Consider the following 21473-nt stretch of genomic DNA (forward strand, 5'->3'; position numbering starts at 1 on the left):
TCATGCACATGTGTCCATCCATCAAAAGGTATCCCTACATATGTTTTAATTGGCACTGATTGGTATGATGATATATAAAGCCAGTGAACATAGTGTGTATTCATCACCTGAGGAAGCTACACGTGAAACGCGTGTCAGGGTCTGAACCAACACTGGTCGGTATTATTTATTCCATTAAGCACTTCTTGATGATTTTTGTATGGAATGCATGGCACTTGGCACTTTAGATTGATACATTGTCTCTATGTGATAATTATCTTCTCCCATAAATTACTTGTTTCTCCACTTGGAATTTATCATAAGAGTCATATTTTGTGATTTGAAATATTGTCTTTATTGTGTAACAAGGGCAAGGGAGGTTTTATATTAAGGTCATCGGTCAAGGGGTCTGGATTTCTGACATGTGACCTAATGTTTGTGGTTCTTCTTCCTTCCTGTGTATACATGCCGCGGCCACTTTTAACCGATGTAATTTTCTAATATGCAATAAATAAAATATTTCCTTAGATTAATTGCATGCTGTGAAACGTCCGGGAATTATGATTTATGTGGCTACATACTAATTATTTACTCTGGATGTATATAATAATAATCTGCAAACAAAATAAAATGCAAACATTTTTTTGCACAAGAATTGGAGTGCCGGGGATTAACCTTATACTTCTAGCCAAGAACAGACATGAACAGTGAGCCCGAACATGGAACCCAGCCCGCTTTCCCTACCTACTTGAAGTGCAGCCCTAGGTGGCAAGACCGTAACTGGTCGATAGTCCCTATGCAGAGACAGACAAACACCTAGAGACAAACGACACAAAGACAGAGTTGTTCGTAATTAGGTCAGAACAAGGAGGACAACGCAGTACAAAAAACGAAAGACAGAGAGTGGTCAAAGGATGAGCTGAGGTTCAAAACATGAGCAATCCAAATCTGCACAGGAACAAGAACCAGGAACCTATCTAGTGAGCCCAAACACGACTATCACTGGTACTGGTGTATGGCCAGGAAGGGGTTTAAATAGAGCACCAAGTCCCAGGGTCAGAACCTGAAAGGTCCATGACTCGGCGCTCCATTACTCAGAACACAAGCACACAGGTATAGAGCAGCTGAGCAATCAGCCCACTGCTAATCTCCTCCAGCACACACCTGCTGTAGGGAGAAACAGAGCATTGTATGCTGTTGCTAAGCATGCGGTCGCATCACCAGGGGGCGTGGATGAGCAGCGCATCACTCTTGGCGCGGTCGTGCCGAGGCTGAGGAGTGTGCTGCTTTAGATCGGATAGGTAAGTTTAGGACAGAAAATGTTTGTTAGAAACAATGGTGATGCTGTTGTAACAAAAAAAACAACAACTTATCTTTAGATACTTTTTGAACAAAAATAAAATATTAATAATTGCACATACATTATAAAACAGTCACATGTTGTAACTTCTCCCCATATCACTCTGGTTTCTCCTGTAGTGTGGGTGGAGGTATGAATACAGTGATAAGAAGAAAGGTTCATGAGGACAATTCATCTTCACTGCTCTGGAAGTAAACAAGGCTCTTCTTCTCTTCCTTATATTCACAATCAGGGGCATAGCTATAGTGGAAGCAGGGAAAGTGGCTGCTATGGGGCCCACCCAGGTGGGGGACTAAATGATTTTGTTAGGGCCCCCTCAACAGTAGAATACCATGACATTATATACAGTGACATGGCATAAAGTATATACTTGTAGGACATGGACAGAGCGGCTGCCGGGCCTGGTCTAAGAGAGAAGGAGATTGCTGGGGAGGAGGAGGATTCCAAAATTTGCTGTGGGGCGCAGTCAGTTCTAGTTATGCCATTGTACATATTATTTTTCTTCCATGGATCTTACTCATAGTTGACCTTAAAGGAACATAATTTGGTCATCTGGAAGATCTGGGCTAATTCCACCCAAAAAATAAACCCTCTTATTGGCTCCATTAATAACCTAATTAGGGAAGGGCAAATAAATTCTAAAATTCAGAAGTATGTCTAGAATTTTAGCAAATTTAGCAGATTCTACAGAATTAGATTATTGTGCGATGCAATTTGGGACAATCAAGGAATAGAAAGGGACACCAAAAAGGAGGAGGCTTTTCCAGGGTACAATTTATTTGGACCTGAATATAACTGCACGGACAGATCAGAGACAAACATTTTTTTTTGACATTTGCTCATCTCTAAACCTAATTAAAAAAAATGTGAAAATGGTTTCTCTCCTTTGTAAAATCTATGATGTTTAGCAAGTTTTGATTTATCTGAAAAGCGCTTCTCCATTCTGAACATGAATATGGCTTGTCTGGCTGTATGACCTATCATGTGTAACAAGATATGCATTTCCTCTAAAATATTTCCTACATTTTGAACATTATTATGGCTTCTCCCATTTGTGAAATCTCTGATGTTTAACAAGATGTGATTTCCGTGTAAAACATTTCTCACATTCTGAACATGAAAATGGCATCTCTCTTGTGTGACCTCTCTCATGTGTAATAAGATCTGATTTTTCTCTAAAACATTTTCCACATTCTGAACATGAATATGGCTTCTCTCCTGTGTGAATTCTCTCATGTATAACAAGATATGATTTATATATAAAACATTTTCCACATTCTGAGCATGAATATGGCTTGTCTCCTGCGTGAAATCTCTGATGTCTAATAAAATGTGATTTCTGTGTAAAATATTCCTTACATTCTAAACAAGAATATCGCTTTTCTCATGTGTGAATTCTCTCATGTATAACACGCTCTGATTTTTGTCTAAAACATTTCCCACATTCTGAACAGGAGTATGGCTTCTCTCCTGTGTGAATTCTCTCGTGTATAATAAGTTGTGATTTATATATAAAACAATTTCCACATTCTGAACATGAGTATGGCCTTTCACCTGTGTGACATCTTTGATGTGTAACAAGACTTGATTTTTGTGTAAACCCTTTCCCACATTCTGAACATGAAAATGGCTTTTCTCTTTTGTGATATATTTGATGTTTAAAAAGACTTGATTTTTGTGTAAAACATTGTCCACATTCTGAACATGAAAACGGCTTCTCCCCTGTGTGAATTCTCTGATGTTCAACAAGATAGTATTTTTGTGCAAAACATTTCCCACATTCTGAACATGAAAATGGCTTTTCTCCTGTGTGATATCTTTGATGTTTAAAAAGACTTGCTTTTTGTGTAAAATATTTTCCACATTCTGAACATGAAAACGGCTTCTCTCCTGTGTGAATTCTCTCATGTGTAGCAATATGTGATTTATCTACAAAACATTTTCCACATACTGAACATGAATGTAGCTTCTCTCCTGTATGACGTCTCTCATGTATAACAAGATGTGATTTATCTTTAAAACATTTCCCACATTCTGAACATGAATATGGTCTCTCTCCTGTGTGACTTCTCTCATGTATAACAAGATGTGTTTTATCTTTCAAACATTTTCCACATTCTGAACAGGAGTATGGTTTCTCTACTGTGTGAGTTCTGTTTGTAGAAAGACCTGAGATTTCACACCCTTTCTGATCTGTACTTGTGGTAACAATCTCTGATTGGAAAGGAGAAGGTTCCTCAAGATTAGTGGGATAATATGATAAAGCTGTACTGTGAAGTCCTGGATGCATATTAAGTATAATGAGGTTTTCTCCTGAAGAGTGATCTATGATGTCTTCATCTTCTGCTTTATAATTTAGTGATAACTTGAAGTTTCCCTCAGAACTCTTACAGAGACTTTCTGTAAAGATAAAAATTGAAATTTGTGTTTTGATTGTCAAACTACAGAGTAGACAAACTTATAACATTCCTATTAGGCTGGAACTGAATCTAAATTCACTGCTAGTGTGGGGTAACGCTTAAAACAAAATATATTTTTATTGAAATATAATTAAAAGTAGGTAGGAACAAATACAAAAGAAAAAAGGACCGATGTCATTGGTAGGAGAGCTGCCACCACCGATATCAACTACATCACTTAACCGGGGATATAGGCGTAAAGACCGCCCAGACACATAAGTGTGACCCTGGTGAGGAGGTCTGGGGGAACCAAAAATAGCCCCCACTAGTCCACCATGCGGGTCAATCACACGTGGAGCCCACCTGGCCAAATATGTCTCAGTCTAACTCCCTTGACCCCAATAGTGGTCAATTAGTGGGTGGTTCCCCTAATTCCTAAAAGCTACAGCTGTGTGAGGATAGGCTGGGGTCAGCCATTGTTTGCTGGAGCTGACTAATACTACACTGTAATACAGGAAAGGTATCCCTCTCACTTATCACATAGTTGCTCCTATAAGCTTTACCCATGGCCGTCCACAGCACGATAACCCTGCCTGTGCGCTAGCTCTGCACGTTTCTGCTTATATTAACATCAGGAGCGGAACAGAAGCCTACATAGATGATAATAAGAGGACTGGCTACACACACACTGTTGGTGTGGAGCCTTCGGCACTGGTATGGCCGTGCGCGGCCACATGCACAGCTGACTTAAAAGAACAAGTCCTCGCCTACATAGTTTAGGGCTGGACGGGCTGGTATCCAATTGGAAGGAGGAGGGCGGAGAGGACATCCAGAAGGTGCCACTCGCCTACCCCCCCCCCCCCCCCGCATAGCTCATTGGCCGGATCACCGAGGTGTCAACACTGTCAGGGAGACAAAGCAGTCAATATCAGCTACTGGAATATGGAGACAACAGAAGCAGTGTATAGGAGATCAAAGGAGTCATACACTACATAGCCCACAGTGAAACCTCGCCACTGAAATCACTAGGACCACTGTGGATAATCAGATTATTGTCCACATTAATCGGCACCCAGATGCCACTCATACAAAGACCGCCACAATATGCTTAGATCATGTGGTAATTAAGTTGGCCAAGGAGTTTACCTAAGCTAGAAATATGTGGGCAGATTACAAGAACAATGTCAACGATATGTATTTGTTTAATCCCTTCGGGCGGAGCGTCTGAAGCCTGAATGTCCACTGTGCTTCCTTTTGCAGTAATTTGGTGTCAATGTCACTGCCTCGCGGGGACATACGGATGGATTCGATACCCTGGAACATCATAGGCTTGAGTTCCCCCGGATGTTTCAACTCCATATGTCTAGCTATTATAGTGTCAGATTTGTTCCGGATGTCGTTCAAGTGTTCGCCTATACGGCGACGGAACTTCCACTTGATTTTGGCCACATATTGCATGCCACAATGACATGTGGCCAAGTAGATGACCCCTACCATCCGGCAATTAATAACTGCTCTAATGGTGTATGAGCAACTGGTTACCGTACTGGAGAAAGAATTACCCATTCTAATTACTCCGCAGGCAATGCAATTCCCACAACGGAAAGTGCCCCTTGCCTCGAATTTAAGCCACGTCACCGATTGCGGTTTTTGATAGAAACTGTGAGTCAAATTATCCTTAAACTGTGTCCCCACCAGAATGTAATAGAGGGAGTAGACCCCACTAAATGACCAACATCAGGGTCCAGTTTCAAAATACCCCAGTATCTGATCAAAATGTTCCTGACCTCCCGGTGTGCCATATCAAAATTGGCCACAATACGGATGTTCTCATCTGCATCGGTCCTGACTCGTGGATTGAGTAAGGATACCCGATCCACTCCCGGGGACTGGTGGTGCACATCCCTAAGTACTGCCTCAGGGTAACCACGCCGCCGAAACCTCTGCCTTACATCTACCTCTGTCTTCTTGAAAGCCGAGAGATTGGAACAGTTCCTGCACACGCGAAGGTATTGACCCTTCGGTATTCCCCTCTTTAATGGATGGGGGTGACAGCTGTCCCAATGCAGGAGACAATTTGTGGACGTTTCCTTATGAGACAAGTTGGTACCGATATTACTATCCGCATCACGTGTGATACTTAGGTCCAAGAAGGTGATGTGGAAGGGGGAACTCAAGCCTATAATGTTACAGGGTATCGAATCCATCCGTATGTCCCCGCGAGGCGGCGACATTGACACCAAATGACTGCAAAAGGAAGCGCAGTGGACATTCAGGCTTCAGACGCTCCACCCGAAGGGATTGAACGAATATATATCGTTCACATCGTTCTTGGAAATCTGCCCACATATTTCTATCTTAGGTAAACCCCTTGGCCAACTTAATTACCACATGATCTAGGCATATTGTGGCGATCTTTGTAGGAGTGGCATCTGGGTGTCGATTAATGTGGACAATAATCTGATTATCCACATAGCCCTAGTGATTTCAGTGGGGTGGTTTTGCTGTGGGCTATGTGGTGTGTGACTCTTTTGATCCCCTAATCAGCTGCTGGACTATGGAGACGACAGCAGCAGTGTAATTGACCACTTTGTCTCCCTTACTGTGTTGACACCTCGACGATCTGGCCAATGAGGTATGCGGGGTGGTGGGGCGGGGGAGTGGCACCTTCTGGATGTCCTCTCCGCCCTCCTCCTTCCGACTGGATACCAGCCAGAACAGCCCTACCATGTGTAGGCGGGCACTTTTAAGTCAGCTGTGCATGCGGCCGCGCACGGGCATACCAGTGCCGAAGGCTCCACACCAACCTCTTATCATCCTCTGTGTAGGCTTCTGTTCGGCTCCTGATGATGCTAATATAAAGCAGAAATGTGTAGAGTTAGGGAACAGGCACGGTGATTGTGCTGTGGACGGTCATGGGTAAAGCCTATAGGAGCAACTATCTGATAAGTGAGAGGGATACTATTCCTGTCTTACAGTGTTGTATTAGTCAGCTCCAGCAAACAATGGCTGACCCCAGCCTATCCTCACCACCCACTAATTGACCACTTTTGGGGTTGAGGGAGCTCTTCATCATCGCGCACCTATTAGGGAACTGGCTACACAATGGGGACGTACACATTTGAAGCTCTGTCATCCTGACCGCCTGGAACCACATGTGATGTATCCTAAGCGTTCTCATTGTTCACCAACACAGCCAGTTTCCCTATTTGCATTATCAGGATTTATCACCCTGTATTTAGCATTTTGGCCTTGTTTCTTTCCCAAACGGACCCCCTAAGGAACCCTGTCTGGGGGAAACGTGTCAGGGTAAAAGGGACATTTGAACCGATCAGGGTCTGATAGGGTGAACTAAGATAGGCACGAGGACGGAGAGGTCCCGCCATCAGGAGTCGTCTCAGGGCTGAGGGGTTAATAGGGAGGTTAGGGAAAACTATGCAGTTGGAGAGTATCCTTCTCCCTTCCTACCTCACCATCCATAATCACTGTTCCTCATTTTTTGTGTATCTTTCTAAATTGTGAACTTATCTACTGACCCCAGCCTATCCTCACACAGTTGTAGCTTTTAGGAAATAGGGGATCCACCCACTAATTGACCACTATTGAGGGAGTCAAGACTGAGCCATATGGGCTCCACGTGCGATTGACCTGCATGGTGGAATAGTGGGGGCTACTTTTGGTTCCCCATACCTCCTGTACCCCCTCACCAGGGTCACACTTACGTTTGTGGGCGGTCTTTACGCTTATATCCTCGGTTAAATAATGTAGTTGATATCAGTGGTGGCAGCTCTTCTGACGATTACATTGGTACGTTTTCTTTTGTGTTTTGTTCCTTCCTACTTTTAATTATAGTTCAATAAAAAAAAATATTATTTTTTTAAACGTTACCCCACACTAGCAGTAAATTTCTTTTGATTGTGGGACGCTCAAGTACCTATTGATATAGCCGTGAATTGGAACTGAATCTACCAGAAAGAAGGAGCATAAGACATTCATGTTGAATCCAATCCAGGCTTTGGCCAAAAAAGGCACCAAAAGCTGCATGTGTGATTCCAGGCTTATAAAACTTTCTATAACTTCCTAACAGTTCAGGATTCTAGTTTGCACCTGGTCATGATCATTACATACAGTAAATTAACTTAAAGGCTATGGGAACTTTTGGGAGAATTTTTGTACCCATTTTAAACTAAACATTTGTTTTTAATTGGTCATTATTAAAAATGTTGAGCCCCGTTCTCTTTAAAGCCTTAAGATTCTCTAGTAGCAGGATCTGTATTTTTACTGTGTTCCATCAGGCAGCTCAGCTGACGGCTCCTTATCTCTGACCTTACAAAGACTCATAGCTCAATTCTTATCTGATATGAATGTGGCTTAACTAAGTGTTTTTGAGCTATTAGGAATTAAAAGATAAGGGTTATTAGATAACTGGCACAAAAAGAACGTATGATTCTGAAGCTGCTGAATATTTTTTAAATTAAGACCAATAGAATTTTTTTTTAAGGGAACCTGTCATCAACTTTATGCTGACCGTACTGAGGGCAGTATAAAGTAGTGACATAAATGCAGATTTCAGTGGTGTGTCACTCGTCAGCTAAAAGTAAGTGGTTGCCAAGAACCAGCATCATAATCATTGCAGCTCAGGCCTTGAAAAGAGTCAAATCTACTGAGAAGAGTCCTGGTTATTCATAACCTCCTGCACTTCCGCCCATCTGCTGATGATTGGCAGTTCTTTCCTACAGAGAAAGGGAGAAAACTAGGTACAAGCATGTCAGTCATCAGCAGATGGGCGAGAGTGCAGGAGATTATGAATAACTATGACTCTTCTCAGGTGGCCGTGACTCTTTTCCAGGCCTGAGCTGCAATGATTATGATGCTGGTTCTCAGCAACCACTTACTTTTATCTCATAAGTGACACACTGCTGAAATCAGCATTTCTGTCACTATTTAATACTGCCCCCAGCGAGGTCAGCATAAAGTTCATGACAGGTTCCCTTTAAGCTCAAAATGAGTAAATGCAATTTTTAAAAAATTGCCTCCAAAAAGGTGTACATAGCCTTTAATTAAACTCAAAAATTTGAAAGGCCAGAACCATGTCTGGCAACCTGCCCTTTAGTCCGCCAACACATTTTGGTTTTACTGAAATCAAGAGTAAATACAAAAGAAAGAAGATCTCTAGCATTAACGTAGGGGTACCGATATACACAGTGGAATAGAAGACCACAGAAAGACAACTTCTCGTTATGTGGCCTACTGCAACTCAGAGCAACAAAATGTTACTTAAAACAAAAGACACAGAGTCACCACAATGGGGGAAGGAGACATTGTAGCTGAGATACAGAGGAGTGAATAACAATTAAGTATCTTCTACTAAAAGGTTTAGGCCTTATGAGAAAAATCTATCATCTCTAATATTTTTGGCGAACCACCACCCAACCAGATATGGAACCAGGCAGAAGCCCTAAAGCCAGTCCATAGGGGAGACCATAGGGAGCAGACATATATATTTAACTGTTTCAGCTGCAATAATGTCTTCCATCCTCATGATTTTGTGTAGTTCTACAGCCCAATGAACATGAGAAGGAGGGATATCTGACTTCCAGAATCCAGAGATAACCATTTTCAGAGCAAAAATATCAAAAATGTGTTGTTGTTTTTTTATCTGGGTAACTGTGCCCGGGAACATAGAGAGAAGCGAGACCTCCATAGTAATTTGAACATTCTTTTTATACAGTATGTTAAATAAAAAGGAAAGCTCTTCCTAAAGACTCCTAACTGAGAGACAACTCCATCATATATGTTCCATTGACCCCATCCCGTTCCACATCTCTAACAAGTATCTGAGCAATCGAGCAACGTAGCTCTGGGTCATGCTGGCATTTTGTATTACTTGGTCAGGATTTTTTATCTGTCCCCTGAAGTATGCCTAAGGTTTAAGGGAAACATGCTGCAGTAACTGTGTAAGAAAGAGGCATTCTCACCTTTAAAGCCTAAGATCTAATTTGCTTATAATCTGTGAGGGAAACTCAGGTTGCCAAAAATTGGTGTTGGGGCTACAGGCTTCAGTAGATGACGCACTTATGACAGTCCCAAAAGATGTGAAACAAAGACCCTTGGCCAGAGCCACACCTCCAACAAGTACCAGAGACAGTAGGATTCAGGTGTCTGAGCTTCTGAGGTGTTTGATACCAAAACATCAAAAGCTTGTAGGAATTTTCCCTATAGGTCACACAAGTGGACGACATTGCTGCTCTACGCCATATGAGCTGCCAATCACTTGGTGATATTTCCTTCTCCAAGTATTTCTCCCATTTAGACATATACGTATGACGCATAACCCGCGGGGATTCCGGAGTTGAGAGAAGAACATATATGTCTGATATTAGACCCCTGGTGGAAGTCCAGAATTTACAAAGTCGTTCAAACATTGTCGGGGGTTGATACCTTCGTATCATTAAATAGGGTTCTAAGCAAGTGCTGGACTTGTATATGCTGCCATCTAGGAGGACTCAGGTAGATTGATTTGCTGCAGGAAAAATACAAAACGTTATAATCTCAAGGGTCCTATATTCTACTACATCGGCAAATCTGAATAATTTGTTGGAAAACCACAGCTTAAAAGCCGTGTATTGTAACCCCAACGGGAATACGGGATTAAATAGAAACGAGGTCATAGATGACTTATCAGATACCAACGGGAATTTCTGCTTGCAATTTTTCCAGACATTGTATGTTAACGACATAGGACCCAGCAATTGGGTTGCGCAATTGGCCGGTAATGGTGACCACAAAAGGGCATTAGGATGAATAGGGGCCAACCATGGCTTCTCAATTTCCATCCATCTAGAGAATGCCAGAAGGGAGGACCATGCAGGTATACGACGTAAATGTGTCGCCCAATAATATTTCGTTATATCAGGTAGCCCCAGACCACCTTGTGACTTGAGGGCGGTAAGAATACTGCAAGAAATTCTATGTATTTTTCCATTCCAGACAAACCTAAGGATGGAAGATTGCAAAGCTCTCAAATCTTTCTTAGGTATGGGAACTGGAACTGGAATAGTTTCCATCACATATAATAATTTAGGCAATATGGTCATCTTGACCGCTGCAATGCGTCCCAGTAAAGAAATTGGCAAGGGCATCCATTTAGCCATAAGCGAGTTAAGTTCTTGGAAGAGGGGAACAAAATTATGAGCATAGAGGCTATTATATGTTTTTGTTAGCTGCACTCCTAAATATTTGAGGGTGGTATCATTCCATTTAAAATGGAAATTACTCTATAGGGTACTCAGTACATCTGGCGGGATATTAATAGATAAAGCCTCTGTTTTTGACGTATTAATCTTTTACCCAGACAGTCTGCCATATTCCCCTATTGTCCGAAACAGATTTGGTAGTGAAGTATGTGGGTTTGTCAATGTAAGAAGGAGATCATCAGCGAAGAGTGATCATTTAAAGGACACCTTATTCACTTCTATTCCTTGAATATCAGGATGGGCTCGTACTAGCGCCGCCAAAGGCTCTATGCAAAGTACGAAGAGTAGGGGGGATAGCGGGCAACCCTGCCTGGTTCAGTTTTGAATAGTTATCATGCTGGACTGAGCATGTGTCGTTTTCACATAGGCTGATGGGCGCGTGTAAAGAGCACGGATAGAATTCAAGAAAGGCCCCCCTATACCAAAACACCGCAATGTAGAAAACATAAAAGGCCAACTTAGGCGGTCAAAGGCCTTCTCTGCGTCAAGGTCCAATATTAACGCTTGCTGTTTCCGCCTGTTAAGAATGTCTATCAGGTCTATAGTCCTCCTCGTATTATCGCCTCCCTGGCGATTTAATACAAAGCCAACTTGGTCTTTATGAATCAAACTCGGGAGCAAGTTAACGAGTCTGTTTGCTAAGAGTTTCGTTAACTTGCTCCCGAGTTTGATTCTTTCTTTACTTTATGCTGCACGTGATCTGTATATGCTTTTCTGTATATGTCTATCACTGCTTAGTGAACCTTTTATGCATCTAGCCATTGTGAAGCCTATTTATTCCTGTACCTTAGAATCCACCGTAGACCATTTGGTACCAATAGTGGGGTAAGGGCAGCAAATATGTGTACAAAGAGAGAGAGTAGTAATTCCTGGGCACACAGGGTGAGACCCTGGGCATAGGTGACAAGGAGGGTGACAGCAGCGGGTTGTCAGGCTCCTGTAGTTTGTGACTGGATTGGTCCTGTTACATCACAGTCTGAATTCCATCTTAGTTTGTTAGTTTCTATTGAAGTCAGTTCCTTGTGTTGTCTGCATTCCCTCCTAGTTCTTGTCCTATCGGTTCCTAGTTCCTGAGGTCCGTTTTGCTAAGTTCTGCTATGTCTGAACAGATTCCTAAAGTCAGTGTGTACTTGTGGATTTACATCTGTGAACCTTTGATGATTTGTATAAAGCCTTGGAATTCTAATTTTCTGTAGTATCATAGTACACTGACTAGATTACTACATCAGCCGGTCACCGCTCAGAGAGGGGGCATAAGGGGGGAAAGGTTCCCTCCATAGACCCTTATAGGAGACCCCCAGAAGACATGTTCCTGGAGAGCTGTATAGTGGGCACTAGATTATAGACATCAGCCTGTCACCGCTCAGAGAGGGGGCATAAGGGGGGAAAGGTTCCCTCATAGACCCTTATAGGAGACCCCCAGAAGACATGTTCCCGGAGAGCTGTATAGTGGGCACTAGATTATAGACATCAGCCTGTCACCGCTCAGAGAGGGGGCATAAGGGGGAAAGGTTCCCTCCATAGACCCTTATAGGAGACCCCCAGAAGACATGTTCCCGGAGAGCTGTATAGTGGGCACTAGATTATAGACATCAGCCGGTCACCGCTCAGAGAAGGGGCATAAGGGGGGAAAGGTTCCCTCCATAGACCCTTATAGGAGACCCCCAGAAGACATGTTCCCAGAGAGCTGTATAGTGGGCACTAGATTATAGACATCAGCCGGTCACCGCTCAGAGAGGGGGCATAAGGGGGGGGAAAGGTTCCCTCCATAGACCCTTATAGGAGACCCCCAGAAGACATGTTCCCAGAGAGCTGTATAGTGGGCACTAGATTATAGACATCAGCCGGTCACCGCTCAGAGAGGGGGCATAAGGGGGGAAAGGTTCCCTCATAGACCCTTATAGGAGACCCCCAGAAGACATGTTCCCGGAGAGCTGTATAGTGGGCACTAGATTATAGACATCAGCCGGTCACCGCTCAGAGAGGGGGCATAAGGGGGGAAAGGTTCCCTCATAGACCCTTATAGGAGACCCCCCAGAAGACATGTTCCCGGAGAGCTGTATAGTGGGCACTAGATTATAGACATCAGCCGGTCACCGCTCAGAGAGGGGGCATAAGGGGGGAAAGGTTCCCTCATAGACCCTTATAGGAGACCCCCAGAAGACATGTTCCCGGAGAGCTGTATAGTGGGCACTAGATTATAGACATCAGCCGGTCACCGCTCAGAGAGGGGGCATAAGGGGGGAAAGGTTCCCTCCATAGACCCTTATAGGAGACCCCCAGAAGACATGTTCCCGGAGAGCTGTATAGTGGGCACTAGATTATAGACATCAGCCGGTCACCGCTCAGAGAGGGGGCATAAGGGGGGAAAGGTTCCCTCATAGACCCCTATAGGAGACCCCCAGAAGACATGTTCCCGGAGAGCTGTATAGTGGGCACTAGATTATAGACATCAGCCGGTCACCGCTCAGAGAGGGGGCATAAGGGGGGAAAGGTTCCCTCATAGACCCCTATAGGAGACCCCCAGAAGACATGTTCCCAGAGAGCTGTATAGTGGGCACTAGATTATAGACATCAGCCGGTCACCGCTCAGAGAGGGGGCATAAGGGGGGAAAGGTTCCCTCATAGACCCCTATAGGAGACCCCCAGAAGACATGTTCCCAGAGAGCTGTATAGTGGGCACTAGATTATAGACATCAGCCGGTCACCGCTCAGAGAGGGGGCATAAGGGGGGAAAGGTTCCCTCCATAGACCCTTATAGGAGACCCCCAGAAGACATGTTCCCGGAGAGCTGTATAGTGGGCACTAGATTATAGACATCAGCCGGTCACCGCTCAGAGAGGGGGCATAAGGGGGGAAAGGTTCCCTCCATAGACCCTTATAGGAGACCCCCAGAAGACATGTTCCCGGAGAGCTGTATAGTGGGCACTAGATTATAGACATCAGCCGCTCACCGCTCAGAGAGGGGGCATAAGGGGGGAAGGTTCCCTCCATAGTCCCTTATAGGAGACCCCCAGAAGACATGTTCCCGGAGAGCTGTATAGTGGGCACTAGATTATAGACATCAGCCGGTCACCGCTCAGAGAGGGGGCATAAGGGGGGAAAGGTTCCCTCCATAGACCCTTATAGGAGACCCCCAGAAGACATGTTCCCAGAGAGCTGTATAGTGGGCACTAGATTATAGACATCAGCCGGTCACCGCTCAGAGAGGGGGCATAAGGGGGGAAAGGTTCCCTCATAGACCCTTATAGGAGACCCCCAGAAGACATGTTCCCGGAGAGCTGTATAGTGGGCACTAGATTATAGACATCAGCCGGTCACCGCTCAGAGAGGGGGCATAAGGGGGGAAAGGTTCCCTCCATAGACCCTTATAGGAGACCCCCAGAAGACATGTTCCCGGAGAGCTGTATAGTGGGCACTAGATTATAGACATCAGCCGGTCACCGCTCAGAGAGGGGGCATAAGGGGGGAAAGGTTCCCTCATAGACCATTATAGGAGACCCCCAGAAGACATGTCCCCGGAGAGCTGTATAGTGGGCACTAGATTATAGACATCTGACTGCTGATATCACAGCCTAAGGTTGTTCTATAGGAAACTCCTGAAGACAACATGTCCCCCTGTGACTTGTGGGCAGAGTTGTCAGGAGACCTTGTGTGTTGTCAGATGTCTCCTCAGTTCTTGCCTCCAGCCTCATATATGAAATATAGAAGTAAGATGAGGAGCTTTCTTCTCCGCTGTTATTATTGGGGGATTTCTTCACTAATTTATTTGATTTAACCGTTTACAAAAGGAAATTACAAAATGTCTGGATTTCTTGTAATATCGGCTGACGAGCCCAAAATAATACTTAACCCTTTCCTGCACAATGAGGTACATGTAGTCCATCATGATAGCACAAAATCTGTGCCCTCATAATCCCCAGTAGATGTGTGTGGATGTGACTGACCGTCATGTCCTGCAGGAACAGCCGGGATCAGAGAAGAATCTGATCAGAGATCTCCATCAGCTGGATAAGGGGAACACTCCATGATGTGATGGGGACATCTCCAATCAGAGAGCAGCAGCCGGTGATCAGATTCTCCTCCGGCCCTGAAGGCACCAAGGACATAATCTGAAGTCACTTTCCCCATTCATGATTCCATACCTGTGGTGACATCTCCTGGAATGTCCTCCTCCACCTCACTCTTACACGGGGGATCGCCCATCATCCGCTCTTCTTCATCCTCCACTTTAATATCAGTCAGATCTTCCCCCTGATTTGTCATCTGTAACAATTCAGTACAATACAGCAGACAGGTGGGAAATCTAACAGATCCACAGAAGAGACCCCCACCATCTATGACCCCTCTATGACTGCAGGACCCCCCTATATAGATGTGTACAGGGCTCAGCTCCATCTACCTGAGGGTTCTCTGGGACCTTCTCCTCTGGACAGTCCTGGGAATACAGAGGACGAGGACATCTCTCTGGTGGATTTCTCCTCCTGGATCCATCTGTGGAGACACAAGCACACAGTGACTGAATACATGGCCTCCTGTAGATCTGTCTATAGATCAGACTCTTCTCTCAGCTCCTTCACTTCTAGGTTTAGTGATCAGAGGAAATAACATCGGAGGTTTTCCTGATATCTCCTTCTGACAGAAGCTCTGACGTCAGGCTCTATACAGTCATACAGGGGCGGACATTGCCCAGAAGCTCCATGTATAATCTACAATGTATACGCTGCGGAACACGGATTTCACAGGACGCCTCTGATAGAGCAGTGTAGTCTACTATACCGGCCCGATGGAGGCCAGAAGGACACGCTCCCATCATGTGACTGGAGACCTATGGATATGACTGACATATAAAGAACATGTAACCTCAAGAATATCGTCAGAATCCGCCCTTTTCTTATGGTGGAAACGGCAAAAACTCTTGTTGTTGCCTTGATTTATTCTCGTCTTGACTGCAACACATTACTAATCTCCCTCTCACTAAACTCTCCCCCCTTCAGTCTGTCCTAAATGCTGCAGCCAGGTTCATCTATCCATCCAACCGCTACACTGATGTTACTAGTCTGTGCCGGTCACTTCACTGGTTGCCCATCCACCACAGAATACAGTTCAAACTTCTCACCCTCACCCACAAAGCTCTCCACAGTGCTGCACCTCCATACATCTCCTCCCTCATCTCCATCTACCACCCTACTCCTGCTCTCCACAGTGCTGCACCTCCATACATCTCCTCCTCATCTCCATCTACCCCCCTACTCGTGCTCTCCACAGTGCTGCACCTCCATACATCTCCTCCCTCATCTCCATCTACCACCCTACTCCTGCTCTCCACAGTGCTGCACCTCCATACATCTCCTCCCTCATCTCCATCTACCACCCTACTCATGCTCTCCACAGTGCTGCACCTCCATACATCTCCTCCCTCATCTCCATCTACCACCCTACTCCTGTTCTCCACAGTGCTGCACCTCCATACATCTCCTCCCTCATCTCCATCTACCACCCTATTCCTGCTCTCCACAGTGCTGCACCTCCATACATCTCCTCCCTCATCTCCATCTACCACCCTACTCCTGTTCTCCACAGTGCTGCACCTCCATACATCTCCTCCCTCATCTCCATCTACCACCCTATTCCTGCTCTCCACAGTGCTGCACCTCCATACATCTCCTCCCTCATCTCCATCTACCACCCTATTCCTGCTCTCCACGGTGCTGCACCTCCATACATCCCCTCCCTCATCTCCATCTACCACCCTATTCCTGCTCTCCACAGTGCTGCACCTCCATACATCTCCTCCCTCATCTCCATCTACCACCCTACTCCTGCTCTCCACAGCGCTGCACCTCCATACATCTCCTCCCTCATCTACATCTACCACCCTACTCCTGCTCTCCACAGCGCTGCACCTCCATACATCCCCTCCCTCATCTACATCTACCACCCTACTCGTGCTCTCCACAGTGCTGCACCTCCATACATCTCCTCCCTCATCTCCATCTACCACCCTACTCGTGCTCTCCACAGTGCTGCACCTCCATACATCCCCTCCCTCATCTATATCTACCACCCTACTCGTGCTCTGCACAGTGCTGCACCTCCATACATCCCCTCCCTCATCTATATCTACCACCCTACTCGTGCTCTGCACAGTGCTGCACCTCCATACATCTCCCTAATCTCCATCTACCACCCTACTCCTGCTCTCCACAGCGCTGCACCTCCATACATCCCCTCCCTCATCTATATCTACCACCCTACTCGTGCTCTCCACAGTGCTGCACCTCCATACATCTCCTCCCTCATCTCCATCTACCACCCTACTCCTGCTCTCCACGGTGCTGCACCTCCATACATCTCCTCCCTCATCTCCATCTACCACCCTACTCGTGCTTTCCGTTTTGTTAGCGACATAAGATTAATAACCTCCATAATTCGTACCTCTCACTCCCGTCTTCAAGACTTTTCTCGAGCTGCACCTACTCTCTGGAATACTCTGCCCCGGAAAACTAGGTCCATTCACAACTTCTCCACCTTCAAACGTGCCTTAAAATCACATCTTGTCAGGCAGGCTTATCAAGCTTCCTAAACTGACTATTCCCCGACTAAACCTTCCCCCACCAACTCCTCTGGCCTGAACTCGATCCTCTTAGGCCTCTTTCACACGGGCGTCATGTTTTTTGCCCGGATAAGATGCGGGAAAATGCGTGATTTTTCCGCGCGAGTGCAAAACATTGTAATGCGATTTGCACTCGCATGAGAAAAATCGCCATGTTTGATACCCAAACCCGAACTTCTTCACAGAAGTTCGGGCTTGGGATTGTGTAGATTGTATTATTTTCCCTTATAACATGGTTATAAGAGAAAATAATAGCATTCTGAATACAGAATGCAAAGTACAATAGCGCTGGAGGGGTTAAAAAAAAGAAAAAATAATTTAACTCACCTCATCCACTTGTTCGCGCAGCCGGCATCTCTTCTGTCTTCTTCTTTGCTGTGCACAGGAAAAGGACCTTTGATAAAGTCACTGCGCTCATCACATGATCGCTCACCATGGTGAGGGACCATGTGATGTGACGTCACCACAGGTCCTTAGCCGGCAGCTCAACATTACAGAAGAAGACAGAGATCTGCAACTACGCGATCAAGTGGACTCGGTGAGTAAATTATTATTTTTTTAACCCCTCCATCACTATTTTACTTTGCATTCTATATTCAGAATGCTATTATTTTCCCTTATAACCATGTTATAAGGGAAAATAATACAGATCGGGACCCCAGCCCGATCGTCTCCTAGCAACCATGCGTGAAAATCGCACCGCATTCGCACTTGCTTGCGATTTTCACGCGGCCCCATTCACTTTTATAAGGCCTGCGATGTGTGAAAAACGCTGAATATAGAACATGCTGCGATTTTTACACAACGCACAAGTGATGCGTGAAAATCACCGCTCGTGTGCACAGCTCCATAGAAATGAATGGGTCCGGATTCAGTGCGGGTGCAATGCATTCACCTCACGCATTGCACCCACGCGGAAAACTCGCCCGTGTGAAAGGGGCCTAACAGTCCCAAACCCGAAGCAGATCATCCGGCACCGCACCTGTCAGTTCAATAATGGCTCGAATCCTACTTATCAGAATCAGCTACCTTATGTGTCAGCCCCCAATTCCTCCTAGATTGTAAGCTCTTGTGACCAGCGCCCTGACTCCTAGTGTCTCAGTTGTATATTAGCCAGTTACTTTTGTTTTCTACATGAATCCTATGAAGTTGTAAAACGCTGCAGAATATGGTGGCGCTATATAAATAATAATAATAATTATTATTATTATTAAAGGGGTTATCCGAGTTATTTTTTTGTTCTTTCTATGTTCCTAACTAGGCAAATGTAACAGCTTTCCAATTCACTCCCTTTATCTCTGGTGCCTGGTTTCTCAGATTTCACTGAGGGTCACATGACCTGTGATGTCAGCTTCTCTCCCTGCTCTGATAAAGGTCGTTTACAAGCCTGTACACGAGACGTCACTGTGCCGGCCACGCCCCCTTCACTGCCGTCTGCTCTCTGCTAGGATTCCTAACCCCTTCAGCTGCACAGCTCTGCAGGCAGTGAGGAGACAATGCTGGGCACTGGAGCTGACAGACTATAGAGAGCATGGCACAAGAAGGTAGGGGGAAGATCCTGTGTGTATTAGCAGTGTCATTATACAGCTGGGACTTGTAGTCCTACACATACAACACGCTGCAGAGTCTCCCAGCAGGCAGACATGTCACTCAGGGCAGCTCTTGTATTCACTCCCTTAGCAGTGCAGGGGGAGGGGCAGAGAGTGTTTTCATTGCATGTAAACAAAGGGCCAGAAAAGAAGCAGGGAAATGAGGAAATATATATATTTTTTGCATAAAACTTGCTTAGCTCAGTTATACATCAGATTTTCAGTGCTATATTATTTTTTTTCATAACTCAGACAACCCCTTTAATGTTACGTGAGAAGAAACTGTGGAGCTCCTCCATTATATGCCACTGCACATAGAAACATAGAATGTGTCGGCAGATAAGAACCATGTGGCCCATCTAGTCTGCCCAATATACTGAATACTATGAATAGCCCCTGGCCCTATCTTATATGAAGGATGGCCTTATGCCTATCCCATGCATGCTTAAACTCCTCCACTGTATTTGCAGCTACCACTTCTGCAGGAAGGCTATTCCATGCATCCACTACTCTCTCAGTAAAGTAATACTTCCTGATATTACTTTTAAACCTTTGCCCCTCTAATTTAAAACTATGTCCTCTTGTAGCAGTTTTTCTTCTTTTAAATCTGATTCCCTTTATGTATTTAGCAGTTTTTCTCATATCCCCTCTGTCTCGTCTTTCTTCCAAGCTCTACATGTTAAGGTCCTTTCATCTTTCCTGGTAAGTTTTATCCTGCAATCCATGTACCAGTTTAGTAGCTCTTCTCTGAACTCTCTCCAAAGTATCAGTATCCTTCTGGAGATATGGCCTCCAGTACTGAGCACAATACTCCAGATGAGGTCTCACTAGTGCTCTGTAGAGCGGCATGAGCGCCCCCCTCTGTCTACTGGTAATGCCTCTCCCTATACACCCAGCATTCTGCTAGCATTTCCTGCTGCTCTATGACATGGTCTGCCTACCTTTAAGTCTTCTGAAATAATGACCCCTAAATCCCTTTCCTCAGATACTGAGGTTAGGACTGTGTCACTGATTTTATATTCTGCTCTTGGGTTTTCACGTCCCAGGTGCATTATCTTGCACTTATAAACATTACATTTTAGTTGCCAGATTTTTGACCATTCCTCTAGTTTTCCTAAGTCCTTTTACATTTGGTGTATACCTCAAGAATACTTACCCTGTGATATAAGAGGCTGGTGCTCCTCCATTACATGTCACTGCACACACGTGTATACACTGCACATGACGGCTCTTACCTTGTGATATAAGAGGCTGGTGCTCCTCCATTACATGTCACTGCACACACGTGTATACACTGCACATGACGGCTCTTACCCTGTGATATAAGAGGCTGGTGCTCCTCCATTACATGTCACTGCACACACGTGTATACACTGCACATGACGGGTCTTACCCTGTGATATAAGAGGCTGGTGCTCCTCCATTACATGTCACTGCACACACGTGTATACACTGCACATGACGGCTCTTACCTTGTGATATAAGAGGCTGGTGCTCCTCCATTACATGTCACTGCACACACGTGTATACACTGCACATGACGGCTCTTACCTTGTGATATAAGAGGCTGGTGCTCCTCCATTACATGTCACTGCACACACGTGTATACACTGCACATGACGGCTCTTACCCTGTGATATAAGAGGCTGGTGCTCCTCCATTACATGTCACTGCACACACGTGTATACACTGCACATGACGGGTCTTACCCTGTGATATAAGAGGCTGGTGCTCCTCCATTACATGTCACTGCACACACGTGTATACACTGCACATGACGGGTCTTACCCTGTGATATAAGAGGCTGGTGCTCCTCCATTACATGTCACTGCACACACGTGTATACACTGCACATGACGGCTCTTACCTTGTGATATAAGAGGCTGGTGCTCCTCCATTACATGTCACTGCACACACGTGTATACACTGCACATGACGGCTCTTACCTTGTGATATAAGAGGCTGGTGCTCCTCCATTACATGTCACTGCACACACGTGTATACACTGCACATGACGGCTCTTACCCTGTGATATAAGAGGCTGGTGCTCCTCCATTACATGTCACTGCACACACGTGTATACACTGCACATGACGGCTCTTACCTTGTGATATAAGAGGCTGGTGCTCCTCCATTACATGTCACTGCACACACGTGTATACACTGCACATGACGGCTCTTACCTTGTGATATAAGAGGCTGGTGCTCCTCCATTACATGTCACTGCACACACGTGTATACACTGCACATGACGGCTCTTACCCTGTGATATAA

The 21473-nt window shown here is 45.1% G+C and overlaps 1 protein-coding gene across 1 annotated transcript; it reads right to left on the reverse strand.

The window, feature by feature from the left end:
* Positions 1–2096: 2096 nt before the first annotated feature.
* LOC122924987 (gastrula zinc finger protein XlCGF17.1-like) lies at positions 2097–15196 on the reverse strand. The gene is made up of 2 exons (XM_044276535.1): positions 15140–15196; positions 2097–3739 (listed from the first exon to the last, which is right to left on the reverse strand). Exon 2 carries the CDS (start codon positions 3627–3629, stop codon positions 2724–2726), a length of 906 nt encoding a protein of 301 aa, XP_044132470.1. The 5' UTR covers positions 3630–3739; positions 15140–15196; the 3' UTR covers positions 2097–2723.
* Positions 15197–21473: the final 6277 nt, after the last annotated feature.

The sequence above is a fragment of the Bufo gargarizans genome, chromosome 1 (genome assembly GCF_014858855.1).
Source record: "Bufo gargarizans isolate SCDJY-AF-19 chromosome 1, ASM1485885v1, whole genome shotgun sequence".
Taxonomy (NCBI): Eukaryota; Metazoa; Chordata; class Amphibia; order Anura; family Bufonidae; genus Bufo; species Bufo gargarizans.